General features: G+C 36.9%; 6 protein-coding genes across 6 annotated transcripts; 4 read left to right on the top strand and 2 right to left on the bottom strand.

The window, feature by feature from the left end:
• Positions 1-162: 162 nt before the first annotated feature.
• On the top strand, positions 163-1193 carry FDP41_013117 (uncharacterized protein; the record flags this gene model as incomplete). The annotated part of the gene is made up of 2 exons (XM_044703712.1): positions 163-507; positions 642-1193. The coding sequence occupies 2 exons, from the start codon at positions 163-165 to the stop codon at positions 1191-1193; spliced, it is 897 nt and encodes a 298-aa protein (XP_044565347.1).
• A 118-nt stretch (positions 1194-1311) lies between these two features.
• On the top strand, positions 1312-4465 carry FDP41_013116 (uncharacterized protein; the record flags this gene model as incomplete). The annotated part of the gene is made up of 7 exons (XM_044703711.1): positions 1312-1381; positions 1504-1733; positions 1806-2462; positions 2593-2638; positions 2685-3024; positions 3079-4337; positions 4386-4465. The coding sequence occupies 7 exons, from the start codon at positions 1312-1314 to the stop codon at positions 4463-4465; spliced, it is 2682 nt and encodes an 893-aa protein (XP_044565346.1).
• Positions 4466-4569: 104 nt separating this feature from the next.
• On the bottom strand, positions 4570-8130 carry FDP41_013115 (uncharacterized protein; the record flags this gene model as incomplete). Its single annotated transcript, XM_044703710.1, has 1 exon — positions 4570-8130. One exon carries the CDS (start codon positions 8128-8130, stop codon positions 4570-4572), a length of 3561 nt encoding a protein of 1186 aa, XP_044565345.1.
• A 772-nt stretch (positions 8131-8902) lies between these two features.
• FDP41_013114 (uncharacterized protein) lies at positions 8903-12029 on the top strand (the record flags this gene model as incomplete). Its single annotated transcript, XM_044703709.1, has 3 exons — positions 8903-9866; positions 9947-11767; positions 11815-12029. The coding sequence occupies 3 exons, from the start codon at positions 8903-8905 to the stop codon at positions 12027-12029; spliced, it is 3000 nt and encodes a 999-aa protein (XP_044565344.1).
• A 340-nt stretch (positions 12030-12369) lies between these two features.
• Positions 12370-14112, top strand: FDP41_013113 (uncharacterized protein; the record flags this gene model as incomplete). Its single annotated transcript, XM_044703708.1, has 1 exon — positions 12370-14112. One exon carries the CDS (start codon positions 12370-12372, stop codon positions 14110-14112), a length of 1743 nt encoding a protein of 580 aa, XP_044565343.1.
• Positions 14113-14295: 183 nt separating this feature from the next.
• Positions 14296-16738, bottom strand: FDP41_013112 (uncharacterized protein; the record flags this gene model as incomplete). Its single annotated transcript, XM_044703707.1, has 3 exons — positions 14296-14725; positions 14803-15823; positions 15904-16738. The coding sequence occupies 3 exons, from the start codon at positions 16736-16738 to the stop codon at positions 14296-14298; spliced, it is 2286 nt and encodes a 761-aa protein (XP_044565342.1).
• Positions 16739-16806: the final 68 nt, after the last annotated feature.

The following is a 16806-nucleotide window of genomic DNA, read 5'->3' as shown; positions in this document are numbered from 1 at the left end:
AAGATACGTAGTGACTTCCTAGCAGGCACCCCGGAAGTAAAGGTGTTTAAACTGCTCACGATAACAGCAGCAACCCCTGGGATTCAAACGCTGGACCAGTTGGCTGCCACAGTTCCAGAAAAACCACTCGGCCATATGCGGTCAGCTGGGCTGCATCAAAAAATGAAACGCTTCAATCTTGTCGCTTCTTCGTATGTGGTGTTGCCAATCACAAGCAAATCGTTGGCCTTCCAATTATCTGCTTTTTTGAAGGTGAGGAATGGAAGTTTGAGAGCTGCGACCACCCATTTGTTTGGTGTTGAAAGATCAAGTTGTAAAAATCCTATCGGAATGATACAAAAGTTTAATAGCACTCTCAACTTTCATTACCGATCGTATCATAACAACACGAAATATACAGCGACCACAAAGGTATCGGAAGAAGAGGAAGAGGAGTTTGAGGCCAAGTTCTTGCTCCATTTTGGAGGATTAACAATTCCTTTTGCAGAAAAGCCGAAAAGTATTGAGGTTTGTTTTTTATTGTGTTGGAATAATGGTGGTCTCATGGAATTTGTGGGAAATTCAACAATATCCTTTTTGAATGAAACATAATGAAATTACCAATCCATTCTTTTTTGGAATTCAATCACCATCATGAGTAGGAACTAAAAGATCTAGTGGCCACGGGTCTATCATTGCACCACAACAAGGATTGCATTAAGTTTTTCGAAATTGATGAAAAGAATTTCGAGAAGCAACTTGCTGGTTTGACTCGAGTGAAAAAAGAAGTGACTAATTTGGACAAATTTGGTGGCGTCTCTCTTCAGGCAGTCCTGAAAATCATGGTCCACCCATATTCATTCCTCCAACTCAAAGATCCTTTTTACATTTACTTGCATGATATTAAGTCTTCAGATGACATTTCAAGAGCTCTTCACACCTACACCTGGAGGTACAAGTATTGTTATGTCGACAAGATATCTGTACCAAGCGAGGCTTCTACAAACTCCACCACAACAAACTCAACCTCTTCTCAACCAACAGCATCAGCTCCACAAAAAGAAATTAAGAAGCATACTATACTTAAACTTATCGACGATGGAAAACCAATAGCTATGGTAGTGAGAACTACAAGAATGGGTCAACTTTTCAAAGGATTCCAGTTTGGCCTCTCCTTCCTAATTACCTTGCTCATTTATTTATTCATTCTTTAACACATGGTATGTATTCGTAATAAACGTTGTTGCATTGTCAAAGTAAGCTCTTTATTGATGATTCCAAGACTGCCATCAAAAAAGCCTTTTTTAAAAAAATACCCACATTCATTTAAGGATGGAGAAAACAGTACTCATTGAGGACTTTGGTGATTATGAAACAAAGGTTGCCTCAATGGTGAGTGCAGGTATGTGTATTGGTTGAATTTGAGAAGTCTCAGTCATACTCATAAAATGGAATCAATTCCGAGATGTGTATGGATGCAACCATACCCTACTCATTTCGTACGGATCAACCACGTCAATACAGATAAATATCTATGGATTGGAGGTCAGGATGGCCGATTATACATGTTCACGATTGATGAGCATGTGGGCCCGACTGGAACGAAATATTCAGTCTCTCTCTTTAAAAAGAAGTTTGTTTCTGCAAAGAAAGCAATTACAAATCTTCAGATAGATCCTCCGCACAAAAAACTCTTTGCCCTTGTTGATAATACTGTTTGTGTTTATGATATGACCACACTGCTTCATTTAGAGGTAGGTACTTTCCAGATCCGGTCGGTTACCATGTAATTTATTTTCATAATGTCGCACTGAACTCGAGCAAAGACATTGGAAGCTACCAAAGGAACACATTGCTATGCCATCAACAAAAATTACTCGCATGAACTGGTCGCTGTGATTAAAAGGAAATTGATCGTCTATGATTACAGAGAGCAAATGGAGTTGGTTAGAGAAATTAAGGTGCCCGGCAATGATAATGTTATCGGTATTGAGTGGATGAAGAAGACTATATGTTTAGGCTTCAAGAATAGACACATCATGATGAATTACCAAACTGGAGAGATCGATGAAGATTTACAAAAGTTGCAATTAACAAATATCATTTCAGATGAATACAGCATGTATGGATGTTTTGTCAAAATTATTGGAACAACTTCTGGAATACAGTGGAAAGAAACACCAACGGTGGTCAGCATTTGTTTTCCGTTTTTACTTGGCATTTCTAAAGGAAGTATAGAAGTATATAACATGTATGAAAAAAAGTTTGATGAGACAATTGCGAATGATAAGGCTACCATCTCCTCTGATCATATGCAAAAAGTATTTATTTCTAATAAGAAAACAGTATCACTGTTGACACCAAAACCAATTGACCAGCACATTACAGATCTCATCGATAAGATGCGACTATTAGAAGCTTTTGGGTTGTTTGAAAAAACTTTCCAGGGCACAAAAAAAGAAAAAGAGAGGGAAACTGTTTATGTATGAACAACAAGCCGGTTTTGCTTGTTTCTTTAGAACAAGATTTAAGGAAGCATTTGCACACTTTAACAAGAGCAGAATAGATCCAAGAGAGATTTTGTTTTATTTCAACGACTTGATTGAGCCACAGACCAACTTTTTACCTCAAAAAGCAAGAGGTGACTTGAAAGATAAGAGTAAGTACAACCATATTCCTCTGCCTCATGTAATCAACTGCTTCAGTTAAAAACGCTATGGAGCAAGAGGGAGAGGAAACTACTCCCTTAAAAATTGATGTTAGGATAAAGAACGCTAAAAAAGCATTGCAAGAATTCTTGGAAAAATGCAGAAAAATGAGAGTTGATGAGTTCGGTCTCGACCAATTGGCAGCCATTGACTATGCCCTTGCTCACTTGTATCTAAATGAATTTAAAAAGTATGGCCAGTTGAAGACATTACTTCGATCAGAAAATCATTTAAAACTCGAAAGTGGAGAGATTTTGTTCAAAGATAATGCAAGATATCTTGCATTCTTGTACTATTCCAAGAATGAACACCGAAAAGCTTTACAAATTTTGAAAGAGTAAGTAAGAATTGATTATATCTTCTATTTTTATTGATACTGAGCGCTATTTAGACTTGGACAAGGTATTCGTAAGGAAACAACCACAGTAACCAATGGTGTTGAGGAGTCCATTGAACTGCTTTCAGAAATCGATGATGAAGATCTGGTGATGGAATATTCAACTTGGGTTTTTGAAGCTGACGAAACTTCAGCAATACAGGTACGTACATTTGCAAGCAACCAAATTTTGTATATATTAATCCATCCTAAGATTTTCACCTCCAGAATGCGAAAGAAAAAAATTAATCCTCATCGTGTCTTGTCGTTTTTGGCACAATATCCAAAAGATTTAGAAAGAAGTTATCTTGAATATGTCATTGTCGTTGAAAGGAATTGCGAAGAAAAATTCCATACTTCTCTCATTTTGAATTATATTGATGCGATCATTGTTTTAAAGCCAGCCAAGTATTTGCCTTTTGGTGTGAGGTTGGAGGCAGGAAAAGAAACAGGACTCTTAGGACAAATTAGGGCTAGACTAATTCACATGCTAGAACACACTAATTTATTTAACAAGTACAGAGTACTAAGCAAACTACAAAAAACAAATCTCTATGAGGAGACACTTATACTGTACAGAAAGCTTCAAAACCATCAGGCTGCCCTCAAATTGCTTGTACATAAAATTCAGGATCTTGAATGGGCAGAAAGATATTGCGTTGATTGTTATATGCAAATTCTCGATGAAATGCGCCACAAAGAAGAAGAAGAACTGAAAGAAGTCATTAGGCGGAGACATTTACAATCAGCAGGTATCGCTGAGAGTATCAACGATGATCACAAGGACGACAAGAAAAATATGCTCAAAAAAGACTCCAGTTGTTTGGAAATTTACAATCCTCTATTATTGACCTTACTGAATATATGCTGGTATCCTGACAGTGGTTTTCCCAAGAATGAAAGTTTTGCCATTCATATCCTCACCACTCACGCAAAGAGTATTGATCCAATGAAAGCGTTAGAGATTTTACCTGTTGATCTGCTAGTGAGCAAAGTGGCAGATTTCCTTCGCCAAGCAATGCAATCGTCTATCGACGTTGCAAGAAATGTCCAGGTCATCTACAATATGAGCAAAATCAGGCACGTACAGACCAAGGTTGATTTAGCAAAAGGCAATGCTAGAAGAGTCATAATTGGAGAGGAACAAGGCAACAAGTGTGCAAGCTGTGGGAAAAGTATAGATGCTTGTTCTGTGTTTGTTGTTTTACCTGATTTATCCTATGTCCACTTTAAATGCATCAACAAGCGTTCCATCAACATACATCCTGTCACAGGTAAGTCTTTTGGTTCAATAATGATTATGAAAACTCAACAAACACTAGGGCGAAATTTCAAGAATTTTCCTGTCAACTTTGATGACATTTCTGAGGCTACAATTTTAAATCCTCCTTACCAATATTGATCAATCTGCCATGCTCGGGCTGTAAAATTAAGCTTTTTAGAATTTTTTATTGTTGTTTTTTATGATTTATAAAGTTATTATCAATAACGTGGTGTGGTCACACATTATTGCCAATTGGTTTGGCGACCAATGTTATAAATATCTTGAAGAGTGGAGGTAAAGGAATTCTTTTGCTTGAGCTCTGTATATTTCTTATAGAGACGTAAAGCAGTTCTAGCATCTTCAACGCTGTCATGTGTGTCTTGTTGAATGTCTTGGTGTAATAAATATTTACAAAGGAAACGGAGAGAGATTTTGCGTTGATTGGGTAGTCTAAATAATTCTACAGTGTCAATAATTTGCTCTTTTGGAACGAATATGTTAATAATTTTGAAATCGTTCGATAAGCCATGTCCAATAAATTTAACCTTCTTCACATCCATGAGATACCTTAGTTTGAGATATGTGTATTTGAGCTCTGTGACATGATGTGAATTTGAAGTATTATCAATATCCAAATCTCCAGGTTTCAATCCAGAAAATCGAGTCATGTAGTCCTCAATATATTTTTCTGATGTTGCGATATAGTCGTCAAAAATGATTTCTTCATCCATGGAAATTATGCTCACTCTTCCTAATGCAAATCTCTGCCCGTCATCAATTTGATGCTCTTTCTTGGTTAAAACGAACTCCGCATCAATAGAAACAATATCTCCATTAAAATTGACAACACTCTTAAACTCTGAAGAGTTAAATAATTCTAAATTTGAGTTAATTGGATTGGAATATAGCACAGTGGGAAGGACATTTTGAATATCTTGTCTAACATAGAACAATAGAGCTGGAGTTTTCCATGTTTGGCTGTAAATGGTGACATCTTTTTCTTTTTGGGCACTAATAGAAAAATCGTTAAACAAAACCCACTCATTTGCAACTTTGATCAGAGCTACACAATGACCATCAAAGTTCTTGGATAAACTGTCATTCTCTTCTTCGTTTTCATCTTCATCAGAGAGTTCACCATTTTCACATGCATTTTCAATGGTGTCATAAACATCCTTTCCATCATCATCGGTGGTCTTTGTGGTGGACGTTTGTGTTTTAGTGTTAACAGTCTTTTCTTGAAAAGGATGCCGTACTTGAATAATGACAGCAGTTAAATTATAGGTAATTGACATTGGAGGTCGTCTTTTCTGTTTCAGATAGTATTCAGATGGCTGAATATTGTGATACAATTCTTGTTGTTGCTTTTGTTTTTCATCATTGAAGATAAAGGGCTCCCATTGAGACTTATCAGAGGTTTGAATAATTGTGAAATGTAAAGGAATGGCCGTGTTTGTGAGCTCATTATTGTTGTGTTGAGATTTGATCCATCTAATATCTTCTTCTCTTGTTGGTACAGTAAAATTGAAAATATTGGGCAGAGTAAGCAAATTATTTGTGGGATTGTTCAAATAGTCCTTTAGCATATCTTCAAATGTGTCATAGGGATATTGTAGATTAATACTTTTCAATTTGTTGTCAAAGGAAGTATCGATATACTTGTGTGATTGAACCTCAGCTCCAAACAGAATATCAATCATAGTTCTTTGTCTTCTCTTATTTTGTTTTTTTAGTAATTGTATATTACTATTGTTTGTAGCAATTACTTGCTTCTTACTGTTGGGACCTTTCAAGTTGTAATTTGGAGATGCAAATATATAAGGATAAGTCATGGAATAAGTAAATGTAACAGAACTCATTTCTTTCTGGAGTTGTTTCAGTATAAATGAATTGAATTTTTGAATGGCATCTACAGGTGACAACTTTTGTTTGTTGCTTTTTTCACATAAAAAGGATAAATCTAAAGTTTGTATCAATCGATAAAAATTGGTGGCTTCAACAGCTTTCTTTTCTGCTTTTTCTGCCTGTTCCATCATGGAAAAGAGAAAACCAAGTTCAGACGAAATACAATTTGGCTTTTCAGAGAGAAAATTCATGATGCATATTCTTAATTGTGGAACTAAGTGATAGAGCACTTGAATATAGGAATTGAGTATTGAAGCAATCTCCAATCCATTTTCAAGTCCCACAAATTTGGTATCGTTATATTTTGAAAAGTCAAACTCTTGGAACCGTAGTCTATTGTTATTCTTAACGACATTAAGAGAAAATTCTTTAGGAATAACCTTCAAGACTCTGGAGGTCTTTTTCTTCTTTTTCCCTCCACTCTCCTCGGTCACAATGAAATCTCTGAAGGTCTTTCTCTCTAAATAACCATCAATGACACGTTTTAATCCAGGGTTAATACTAACTCCATAAGTTATTTTAGCAGGTGGTGCTGATTTCTTGTATTCCAAATTTTCCAAGATTTGAGGATGAATTTCGAGGGGATGTTGGCCAACGAGGTATGAGTAATTGGGCCAATCAGAGAGTAGAGTAGTGCCATCATTAGGCATCGCTTCTTCGTCCACTAATCTATGTGCATTGAGTGGTTTGTATTCCTCTTGGTTGTATGTATCCAACGCACTTTGACTGGACCAGAAATGTAGTAAACCGTTTTGATCTCCAAATGTAATAATGTTTCCTGTAGAGCTAATGTCAAATGATTGTATACATGATGGATTGTTATCATTTTGATCGAGACTTATTTGATAGAGCTGACTATCGCTGTTTTGATATTGATGATTAAATGCGGCTTGTAGGTCCTTGAATTGGAAGCACCCTGTTTGTGACACAATTAGTAACATTGAACTAACACGTGGATGGAATCCTAAAAAAGTAGGATCTAACGGGAAATGTACTTGGCCCAACATTCTCAGTGTTCTCAAATCAAACGCTTTGACCATGTTGTCAACAGTTAATTCACCATATCTGTTATTGAATCCGCATGTGACCAATACATTATCCTTAATAGCGATATCACTAATAGTACCAGTATGAACCTCAAAGGAGTGTTCACTTTTCAAACTTCTTGGATCTCTTAATGACAACTCCCCCAAAGTTCCTCCACAGCAAACATATCTTCCACCTGTTTTCATGATACATATTCCTTGATTTGTTTCCACCTGAGAAATAATTTTTTGAGCATTAAGATCAAAATTAAACAATTTGGTAAAATTTCCTCCCATTATCAATGAATACTGTGATCGGCTGCCTTGAGAGTGTCCGCCAGGTGTGTAATCAGAGTGAAAGGTAAATGTCAATAGTTGATCCCCAAAAAATTCAGAATCTTCAAAACTATATCTATAGAGTCCACCTCTAGAATGGACAGAAAATCCATTTGATGAGAGTGAATAAATTCGTTCTTTTTGGACAATCATTTGTTTGATGTCGTAATTTGGTTCAAATGCACGAAAAGAGCAATATTTGTCCATTGAAGGGTAATGGTATCCAGTAATTCTGCCATTAGATGATCCAGTCCAAATGCATTCATCATAATTATCAGCTACCACAACTCGATTGTCTTCTGATGTCTCAACTGAGCTGAGTTGAATCCAATCCATACCACTTGATGAAGTTGTAGTTCTGCCAGAGTATGGATTTGTTGAGTAGCCCTGTTGATAAGACATCATATAAGGATATGATGCTTGTTGTGAATAGTAGGATCCATACGATCCACCTTGATTAGATCGACTGGGCGAATTGTTATACTTCTTTCCATAATAATTGCCGTTTCTCGTCGGAGATTGATTTTGAAAATACATTCTCAATGAACAGAATCACTGAGAAATAAAACTGATTTCTTGATGCTGCGATCGGATCTTCTACGATGTTGAAAACAGAATAATATAAATTTTTCACAATCCAAAAAAACCTTCTTTTCCGATCCAATTTGCACAGGGTGATGGAATAAATTGCCAATAGAAAGTGTTGATTTTTTACGTTTAAAAATTGATAATGATGAAACAATTATATATGAAACACTGATACACGATGATGATGATGAATGGAGCAGCACTCAATTTTCTACGGTATCGATCATGCTATTTTTTGTTGTTGATGAAACCGCCAAAAACCAACCGTTACACGTTACTGATAAGATCATCACAATGAAATACAGGCTTTACACGTTAATAGTTCAGAACGCACAAAAATCTTCAATTTCATCATCTTGGTGATCCAAAGAGATCCATTTGGAGGTGATTGAATTAAGGGACTTCACTTCTAGTTGTCCTCTCTGGAGATTTTATATCTCTCTGCATGTTCCCGCAAGTTGTTTCAGAAACAATTTATGATTGTCATTACAGGTCAACAGACAAAACAAAATCATCATCAATTTCGGTTGTTTTATTATTAGAGATTTGAAGAAGAGAATATTATTCCTCTCATGCAAACAACAACAACAAGAACAACAACAACAACATCGAACCTTTAAATTATCTCGTTTTCCTCCAACAAGAAGAGAACATCCACTAGGCAACAACACTTCAAAAGATGGCAACGTACCCGAACAACTTCAATAACAACTTCAACAACATGAATAACAACAACGTGCCATTGGCAACTACGAAAAACAAACGAGTGCTTCCGAGCCTCACGGTTCAGTTGTTTGCATCTGAAGTTTCTTCATCATCCTCATCATCGAATGACCAAAAACCATCATCTCAATCCTCCCAACAACAACAACAACAACAACGACGATTATCCTCCCAACATCTTCACCCTTCGACAAGCTCATCTTCCGTCTCCTCACGAGGATCCTCCTCTTCTCATTCTCCTCAAATTCATGTGGGAGGTCCCACATTCGCCACAACAACAACAAACTCCACCAACCCACGATCCAGAAGAAGTTCCTTCTCTGCGCCCATACCAGCCAATGGAATCATTAACCTCAATCAACCACCACCTCATTTATTTGTTCCTCTAAGATCTTCTAACGTGAGTTTATCACAGCCCCAACCACCGTTTAAAAACCACCCCTCCTCCGATCGAAGTATTCATTCAGCAGCAGCAACCATGCATCGAGAGGGTGGTGCTGGTGGTGGTTCTGTAAATAAGGATGCAAATTTTGGTGGCGCCGATAAAGAATCCATCAGTTCCAGTGAGGATTCTACCATGTTGGAATATGGAGGATACATGATTTTGAATTGGTTCTGGCGAATGTTTTCGTCGATCAAGTTTTTTCTCATACTGCTACTTTGTGGAAGTGTCATCATTAGTGTCTTGATACTATCTGCAGTGTGGTTAGGTTCATTACTGCCCTCAATATATAGTCTCAGTTCAAATGTCAAAGGTTTACAATCTGATAAGTTGGCTACATACATTCAACAAACAATAGGAAATGTGGTGCGGATATCGGCAGCTACAAAAAGTCAATTGACATCCATGCTTGATTATTCGAATAAGACCTGGATCGAAAGACAAATGTATGCACTTTACAAGTCAGAAACGCAATTTCAGGCTGGATTAACCACTACGACTTATATTGGTGACGATATTGGTAAGTTATTGTGATGAACATTTAGTATATCATGGCGATAATATATATATTGATCATTTCACTTCTTTGAATCCTTATAGGTACATGTTACGGAATAATCTCTTGGAATGGACAGCCTACATTAGTGGATACAAACCTGGTTGATCAGAAATTATATCTTTGTCAAAATTTTGAGAATAATGACGATTATTGTCATCACAATTCAACACCCGATGTAATACTTTCACCGTTTGATATGAGTGTAATTATTGAGATTGGAAACAAGTTTGCTGGAAGACCAGCTTTCACTCCATCGTATACTGACAAAACCATGCCTCAATATGCTTTCTTGAGTCTTATCAATAGTTGGAAACTTCCCTCACCAGTGAACGGTAATAATTTTAAATACTACTTTGGTTATGATCTCTCTGTGGGCTCAATCTCCAGTTATTTGAAAAAGTACACAAAGTCAGATACACTGGGATCCAGAAGTATGGTCATTGAGTCAGATACGAATTATATTGTTGCTTTTGATGAGGATGTACCCTTTGTTACATGGGACGCAACAGGAAAATCAAAGCGATTAGACCTTTCTTCATTGGAGGATCCAGTCATGTCTGTCGTGGCTCAAGACATCCAGAACAAGTATCCTGTCTTGAAAGAAATTCATTGCAATCAAAAGACATCTTTTTCAGGATCAAGATACATGTTTATTAGCGTTCAACGCCTATGTACTGATTATAACATTGACTGGTTTATTGTCTATGCTGTTCCAAATTGGAGCTTTGTATCGACCTCTACAATTGGAGTTTGTTCTGCTGTGGTTGCCTCTATTTTTATTGTCATTATCAGCACCTCGATTGGAATATTTCTCTCTCACAAAGTTGTGTCACCATTTTATGATTTGATTGAGCTTTTTGACACTGTTTCTGATATGGATCTCGATAAAATTGAGATCAACTTTAGCAGATTCTCAGAAGTTAGACATTTACAACACACCTTTCTCTTCATGGTATACCGAATGAAACAGTACAGATGTTTTATTCCACCTCATCTCATTGCTCAAATTGAAGGATTGGTTGACGATCAAGAGCCTCAACAACTAGATTCAGCCAACGAGGGTAGTGTCACAAAAGTTTCTAATACCTCCACAAACAGTATACCTGATGTTGTTCAGTCAAAACCCTCTAGACCAACCCTAAATCGAACCATGACAATGTCTGATCGTAAAAAGAAGTTTTCATCCACACGAAATTTATTCGCCCTACACTTGGAACACAAAATGATCACCATGGTTTCAATTTACATGGAAGGGCTTAATGAAATCATTCAAGAGGCACCAGCACGAGACGTTCTACAATTATTGTCTGATGTGTTTGATCAGCTGAATGCTATCATAAAAACACGAGGAGGTTCTCTCATTGGAACAGAGAATGATGTTATCAATTTAGCATATAATGCAGTCACAAACTTACCTCGTCATGAAAAAGTAGCAGTGTCAACAGCTCATATTACGATCGAAAAATTAACAAAGTTTAAAACGTTGAGATGGAAAAATCTTGAATGTTGGAAAAGATATGCACACTTAATGGATGCCCTCAATTTTAGAGTTGCTATTTGTTCGCAATTAAGCCATTGTGGTAATATCGGTAATTCTGAGATGAAACACTTTACTATTTTGAGCAGTTTCAAACACAACAATGAAATAATGCTTGAAACGGCAAAGAGATTAGATTTAGAAATTGTCATGTCTGAAAGAGTGAGCACTCAGATTGACCAATTCATGATGCGTTACGTGGACACTCGAGACATGATTGATGATTCTGCATACACATCTCCTCTATTTATGGACGATCAAACTCTCACCAATAAGACTGCCACTAAAATTTTTGAATTAGGAGAAAGTACGGCAGTCAAAGAAGGTATGTTCAAGTTTGACATTTAACAATTAACTTATTTTTGCTCGCAGATGAATGGATGTATGAATTACAAGAGCAAGAAAAGAAAGGAAGATGGACTCTCTACAATAAGGCATGTGATTATTATTTTCAAGGAGAGTATGCAGAGGCAATTACTCATTTCGAGGCCTTTCTTCACAAACCTAACAGTTCAGGAACCAACACTGTGGATAAGCCAGCACAGCATTTATTGAATCGATGTAGAAGTTTATTAGAGCACCAATAGAACACTTTCTTGTGGCTTGTATATCTAGAAACCTAACACAGGCTAAACACAACAAGATAAAGAATGACACAATTTCTTTCAACTGAGTTTTGACTAGTAGAATTCCCAAACAGACAAGAGCATTCTTAAAGTCACTTCCAAATTTGTCACATCTCTTTCTCATTGAGTCGCCGTCATCATCAAGGATTGTCCTCCAACGCCACACACACACGAGTTTGGTGACGAGACTCACCTGAGATCCAAACAACAACCAAATTCGACATGACTCTGAAACACGTGTGCGAGTACGAGTGTGTGGAATCCTTCTCTCTCGGAATTTCAAATTTTCGGAACCAAAAAAATGTTTCACAACAACAAGTCGCAAGCTTTGCTGCTTCTTTTTGTGCTCATCTTTCTGGTGATTGCAACATCATTGGAAAATTTCGGATCAACAACGAGTCATTATCATTTCGTGAAAGCCTCTTCAAACAACAACAAGGAAGAGGTTACAGTTACCACTTCCGCAGTAACCGATGAGGAACCAAATTTTGATGAAGCCTCTTCTTCTTCTATCAAGCACCAAGAGGCAAGATATACTGCTCCTTCGGTTCCAGATCATGATGTATTGTTTTTTGATAATTTTAATGAAGATCCTTTCGGATCAGGCCGATGGGTGAAGAGTAAAGATGAAAAATACGCCAATCAACAAGTGGAATGGACAGGAGCCACAGGAAATGTTGTTTCCAATGCTGGAGATAAAGGCTTGTTGATGAAACACGCTGGACAACACTATGGTGTTGCGTCAAGAATTACTCCTCCTATTGATAATGAGAATAAGGATTTAATTGTTCAATATGAAGTGAAATTTGATAGTAAACTGTCATGTGGAGGTGCTTATATTAAATTATTAGATGATTCAAAGATTACAACTTTGGAGGTATTGAACAATGAATCTCCATATATTATCATGTTTGGTCCTGATTTGTGTGGTGCCAATAATAAGGTTCATTTCATTTTGAGACATTTTAATCCAAAGAGTAATACATGGGAAGAAAAACATTTGAAGAATGCTCCAGCTATCAAGAATGACGAGTTGTCTCATCTCTACACACTCATTGTCAGGAAGGATAATACTTTTGAAATCAAGATTGACGGTGAAACGGCAAGAAAGGGATCATTATTTGAAGAATTTGATCCATCTATTGTGCCACCAAAAGAAATTGATGATCCTACTGATTCGAAACCAAAGGATTGGGTCGATGAAGAATTTATGGATGACCCTGAGGCCAAAAAACCAGAAGATTGGGATGAAACACTTCCAGAATTTATTCCAGATCCAGAAGATAAGATGCCAGAAGATTGGTTACCAAATGAACCAGAATATATTCCAGATCCAGAGGCAAGAAAACCAGCCGAATGGGATGATGATGAAGATGGTAAATGGGAGGCACCAACTATAAGAAATCCCAAGTGTGAACAACATGGCTGTGGAAAATGGGAGCCTCGTCTCATTAAGAATCCAAACTACAAAGGAAAATGGGTTCCTCCAAAAGTTAAAAATCCTCTCTACAAGGGTCCATGGAGTCCAAGAAAGATTCCTAATCCAAACTATTTCGAAGACAAACAACCATCGAATCTGTCACAAAAGATTGGAGCAGTTTTTATTGAAATTTGGACCATGCAACAAAATACTTTCTTTGATAATTTCCTCATTACACATAATGAAAATGTAGCTCAGGAATATGCTTCCAAAACATGGAAGAAGAAGTTTGAAGTTGAAAAGGAGAAAAAGTCGAAACTTGTGGAAAACACTGAGTCAAGCACTTCATGGAGCGGTATCACCCAACAAGTAATCGACAAAGCTCAACAACTTGTGAAGGATTATCCAATTCCTGTCATTGCAGGTACTGTAGTGGTTGTTTTGCTCTCTACAATTCCATTCTGTTTGCTCATGAGAGGTGACGACGAGGATAAGGTTTCAAAGATCACCAAAACCAATGTGGCAACAAAGGAAGAACAGAAAGAAAAAGATAATACAGAAACTACAGAAAGCAAAGAACAAGAGGCTGACGATGTCACACAAGATCCTAATTTGAGAAATTAATATTAATTAAATAATTGTTTAATTTACAAAAATTGGTGAAGTTAAATAGTACAGAATAGTTCTCATATATAACCGTGTTGGGGCAACGAGTTGAAAAGAAGAGAATTTTCAATAAAGTACAACATCAAAAACTTCTGGTTGGGAAGTTGTTAGCTGATGCTCTTTCATAACTACATTTTGTATTTATTCCTCGCAAATGCGGTGAACTAAACCATACATTTCCAATCCAGCCATCGAAAGATAATTGTTGTTGGAAGAATTGTTTCCAGTTTGAGTAATTCTGAAATATTGGTAATAATTGCCATTGGCTTCAATGTCCCAAGATCCAGTAGAGCCTTTTAGATTTAACGTTGTGTCATTGTTGTGCACAATGAGGTCCACATATGTGACACCATCAACACTTGCACTGAGGGTCCAATATCTTAAAGCCTCTCCATCTCTTGACATGGTATGTCTCAGAGTGTATTTCGTAGGCATAATTTTGAGAGTTTCAAACTTGATGTTAATTTGAGTGTTGGCCTTTCCCACAAGATTACATTTTGCTGGTTCGTGACTAATTAAATCTTGCGCTTTACCGACTTCGTAATTAGCAGTCACACTCACTGTCACCAATCTGGATTGAATTGTATTCGTGAGAGAATCAGAAAAGAAGGTCAGTAATTAACAATGAACTGAGCAAATAAAACATACCCTCTATCGATTGGATTCATATATGTCTCTTGGTTGTAATTACAACCAAGCCAGTACAAAATTCCGTTCGTATCAAAATCTTTCTCATAAATAAATACACGATTTTTTCTTGGTCTGAGACTGTAAATGCTTTCATCGACTTTCTTTCCCTCCAGTCTTCCAACTCTGGCCCATAGAGCCTCCAAAATATCTTCTTTGGAAATGAATAGTGGGTCTTGTTTGAGTTTTGTCAAAAGTTGAACGCTCAAATAAGTGTAACGAACACATTTGAAAATTTCCTTCTTTTGGTCCTCTGTGAGTGTGTCCTTGTTGTGTTCGACATACTTGCATGCAATATCATAGACTTGATCTTCGTCCTTAATATAAAGCTCATCGTACTTCAGTAACTCTACGAAAGAAGAAGGTAAAATTTCATAAATAATATTGGAAGATGGAGAAGTAAGCAGGAAATGGAAGTTAAATGCAAGTGACTGAGAGCATCGTACCGATTGTTCGTGTAACTCTTCTCCGCGAGTGTCGCAATACTTCAAATACTTGATGGCTAAATTCAGGTCGAGAGATTTTGACTCTGTGGCCGCATTAATCATTTGTTTGAATAATTCAATATTCTCCATGGCGTTAAATTCCTTAATAAACTGCTCAACAATGTTTGACACAATCTTAACTCTTAACTCGTTGACATTGCTCTTCATGTTTTTGTTTCCAATAACTGCGAAGAAAATATCCAGAGGAATTTTTTGGGAGGTGTCATCACAGGAGGTTTTGAACACCTTATCTACAAATTTGCCATATAAAGTATCAAAATGAAATGCAATGGAATCAACACAAATGTTCTTGATAGCACTGTCATTGGACTGAATGGCAGAATTCAAAATATCAAAAACATTTTCCTCGTTCACATATGCGACTAAAAAGTTTTCAACCTCACATTTTAGTGGAGAAATATCCAATAGGTTAGCTATTAACTTTAGAGACACAACATTGAATTGTGTTATTTCGATCTTTCCAGTGTAAAGAAAGTCTAAACATTGTTGAAAATTCGTGATTAGGTGCATTTCCATCAATCTTTTCAAAATCTGTTGTAGAATGTGATGAACTTACCAATCACAAAGGGAAATACTTCATCCAGATTGCACAAATCCATGCTTGGTGCCTTATCATCAATGGTATGGACTTGAACAGTGGGGTCTGTGGAGAAAACTCGTCTAAAGTATCCGGATCTATAGCAAACAATCAACTTGTGAACACGATACTCTTTGGAACAACAAATCACTGTTGCATCAGTGAACAGCCCCGATTGATAATACTCTAAAAATCCTTCCAAAAACAATCCTGGAATTACTTTCGCTTGCTCCACTATCTCTAAAGGAATCATGTTTTTGGACAGAGTGGTGTTTGCAGTGTCGGTTGAAAGCACTCCTGTTGAAGTCGTGTCAGTTGTGCCATTGTTAGATGAATCATCAGCTACAGACTGTGATTTGTATTTAGAGAAGAGTTCCAGTGATGGATCCACTTGAATCAGTGGTTTATACTTTTCCAACGACTTGTCATAATTCGGAGCTACAGTCAGGGCAAATAAATTTGAATGTTGTCCTCTCTTCTTCTTTTTCTTTGTTGTAGTGGTACTATTCAAACCCGAAGAGCTATTACCACTAGGGAATAATTGATCAAGGGTCATGGTGGTATCCGATCCACCAGGACTGGCATCACCATCGTTATTATTATTATTATTATTATTGGTGAGATCAGTGGCTGATGATGACGATCCATTATTATTGTTGGTATCATTTAACGAAGTAGTAGTAGTAGTGGTTGTTGATTGTAGCAGTGATGAAGAAGAGCCTTGAGATCCGTTCGCATCCAATCCAACAGTACTTTCGTCTTCTCCCGACGATGAAAATTTCTTTTCCTTTTCTTCTTCCAACAATGAAATCATTTTTTTGCTTTTGATTCCTTTCATCTCTAATGCTGACACAATGAAGAATCATCGTGTGTGTGTGTTCC

Source organism: Naegleria fowleri, assembly GCF_008403515.1.
Source record: "Naegleria fowleri strain ATCC 30894 chromosome Unknown tig17, whole genome shotgun sequence".
NCBI classification, from domain to species: Eukaryota; Heterolobosea; class Eutetramitea; order Acrasida; family Naegleriidae; genus Naegleria; species Naegleria fowleri.
This window is presented reverse-complemented; position numbering and strand designations above follow the sequence as displayed.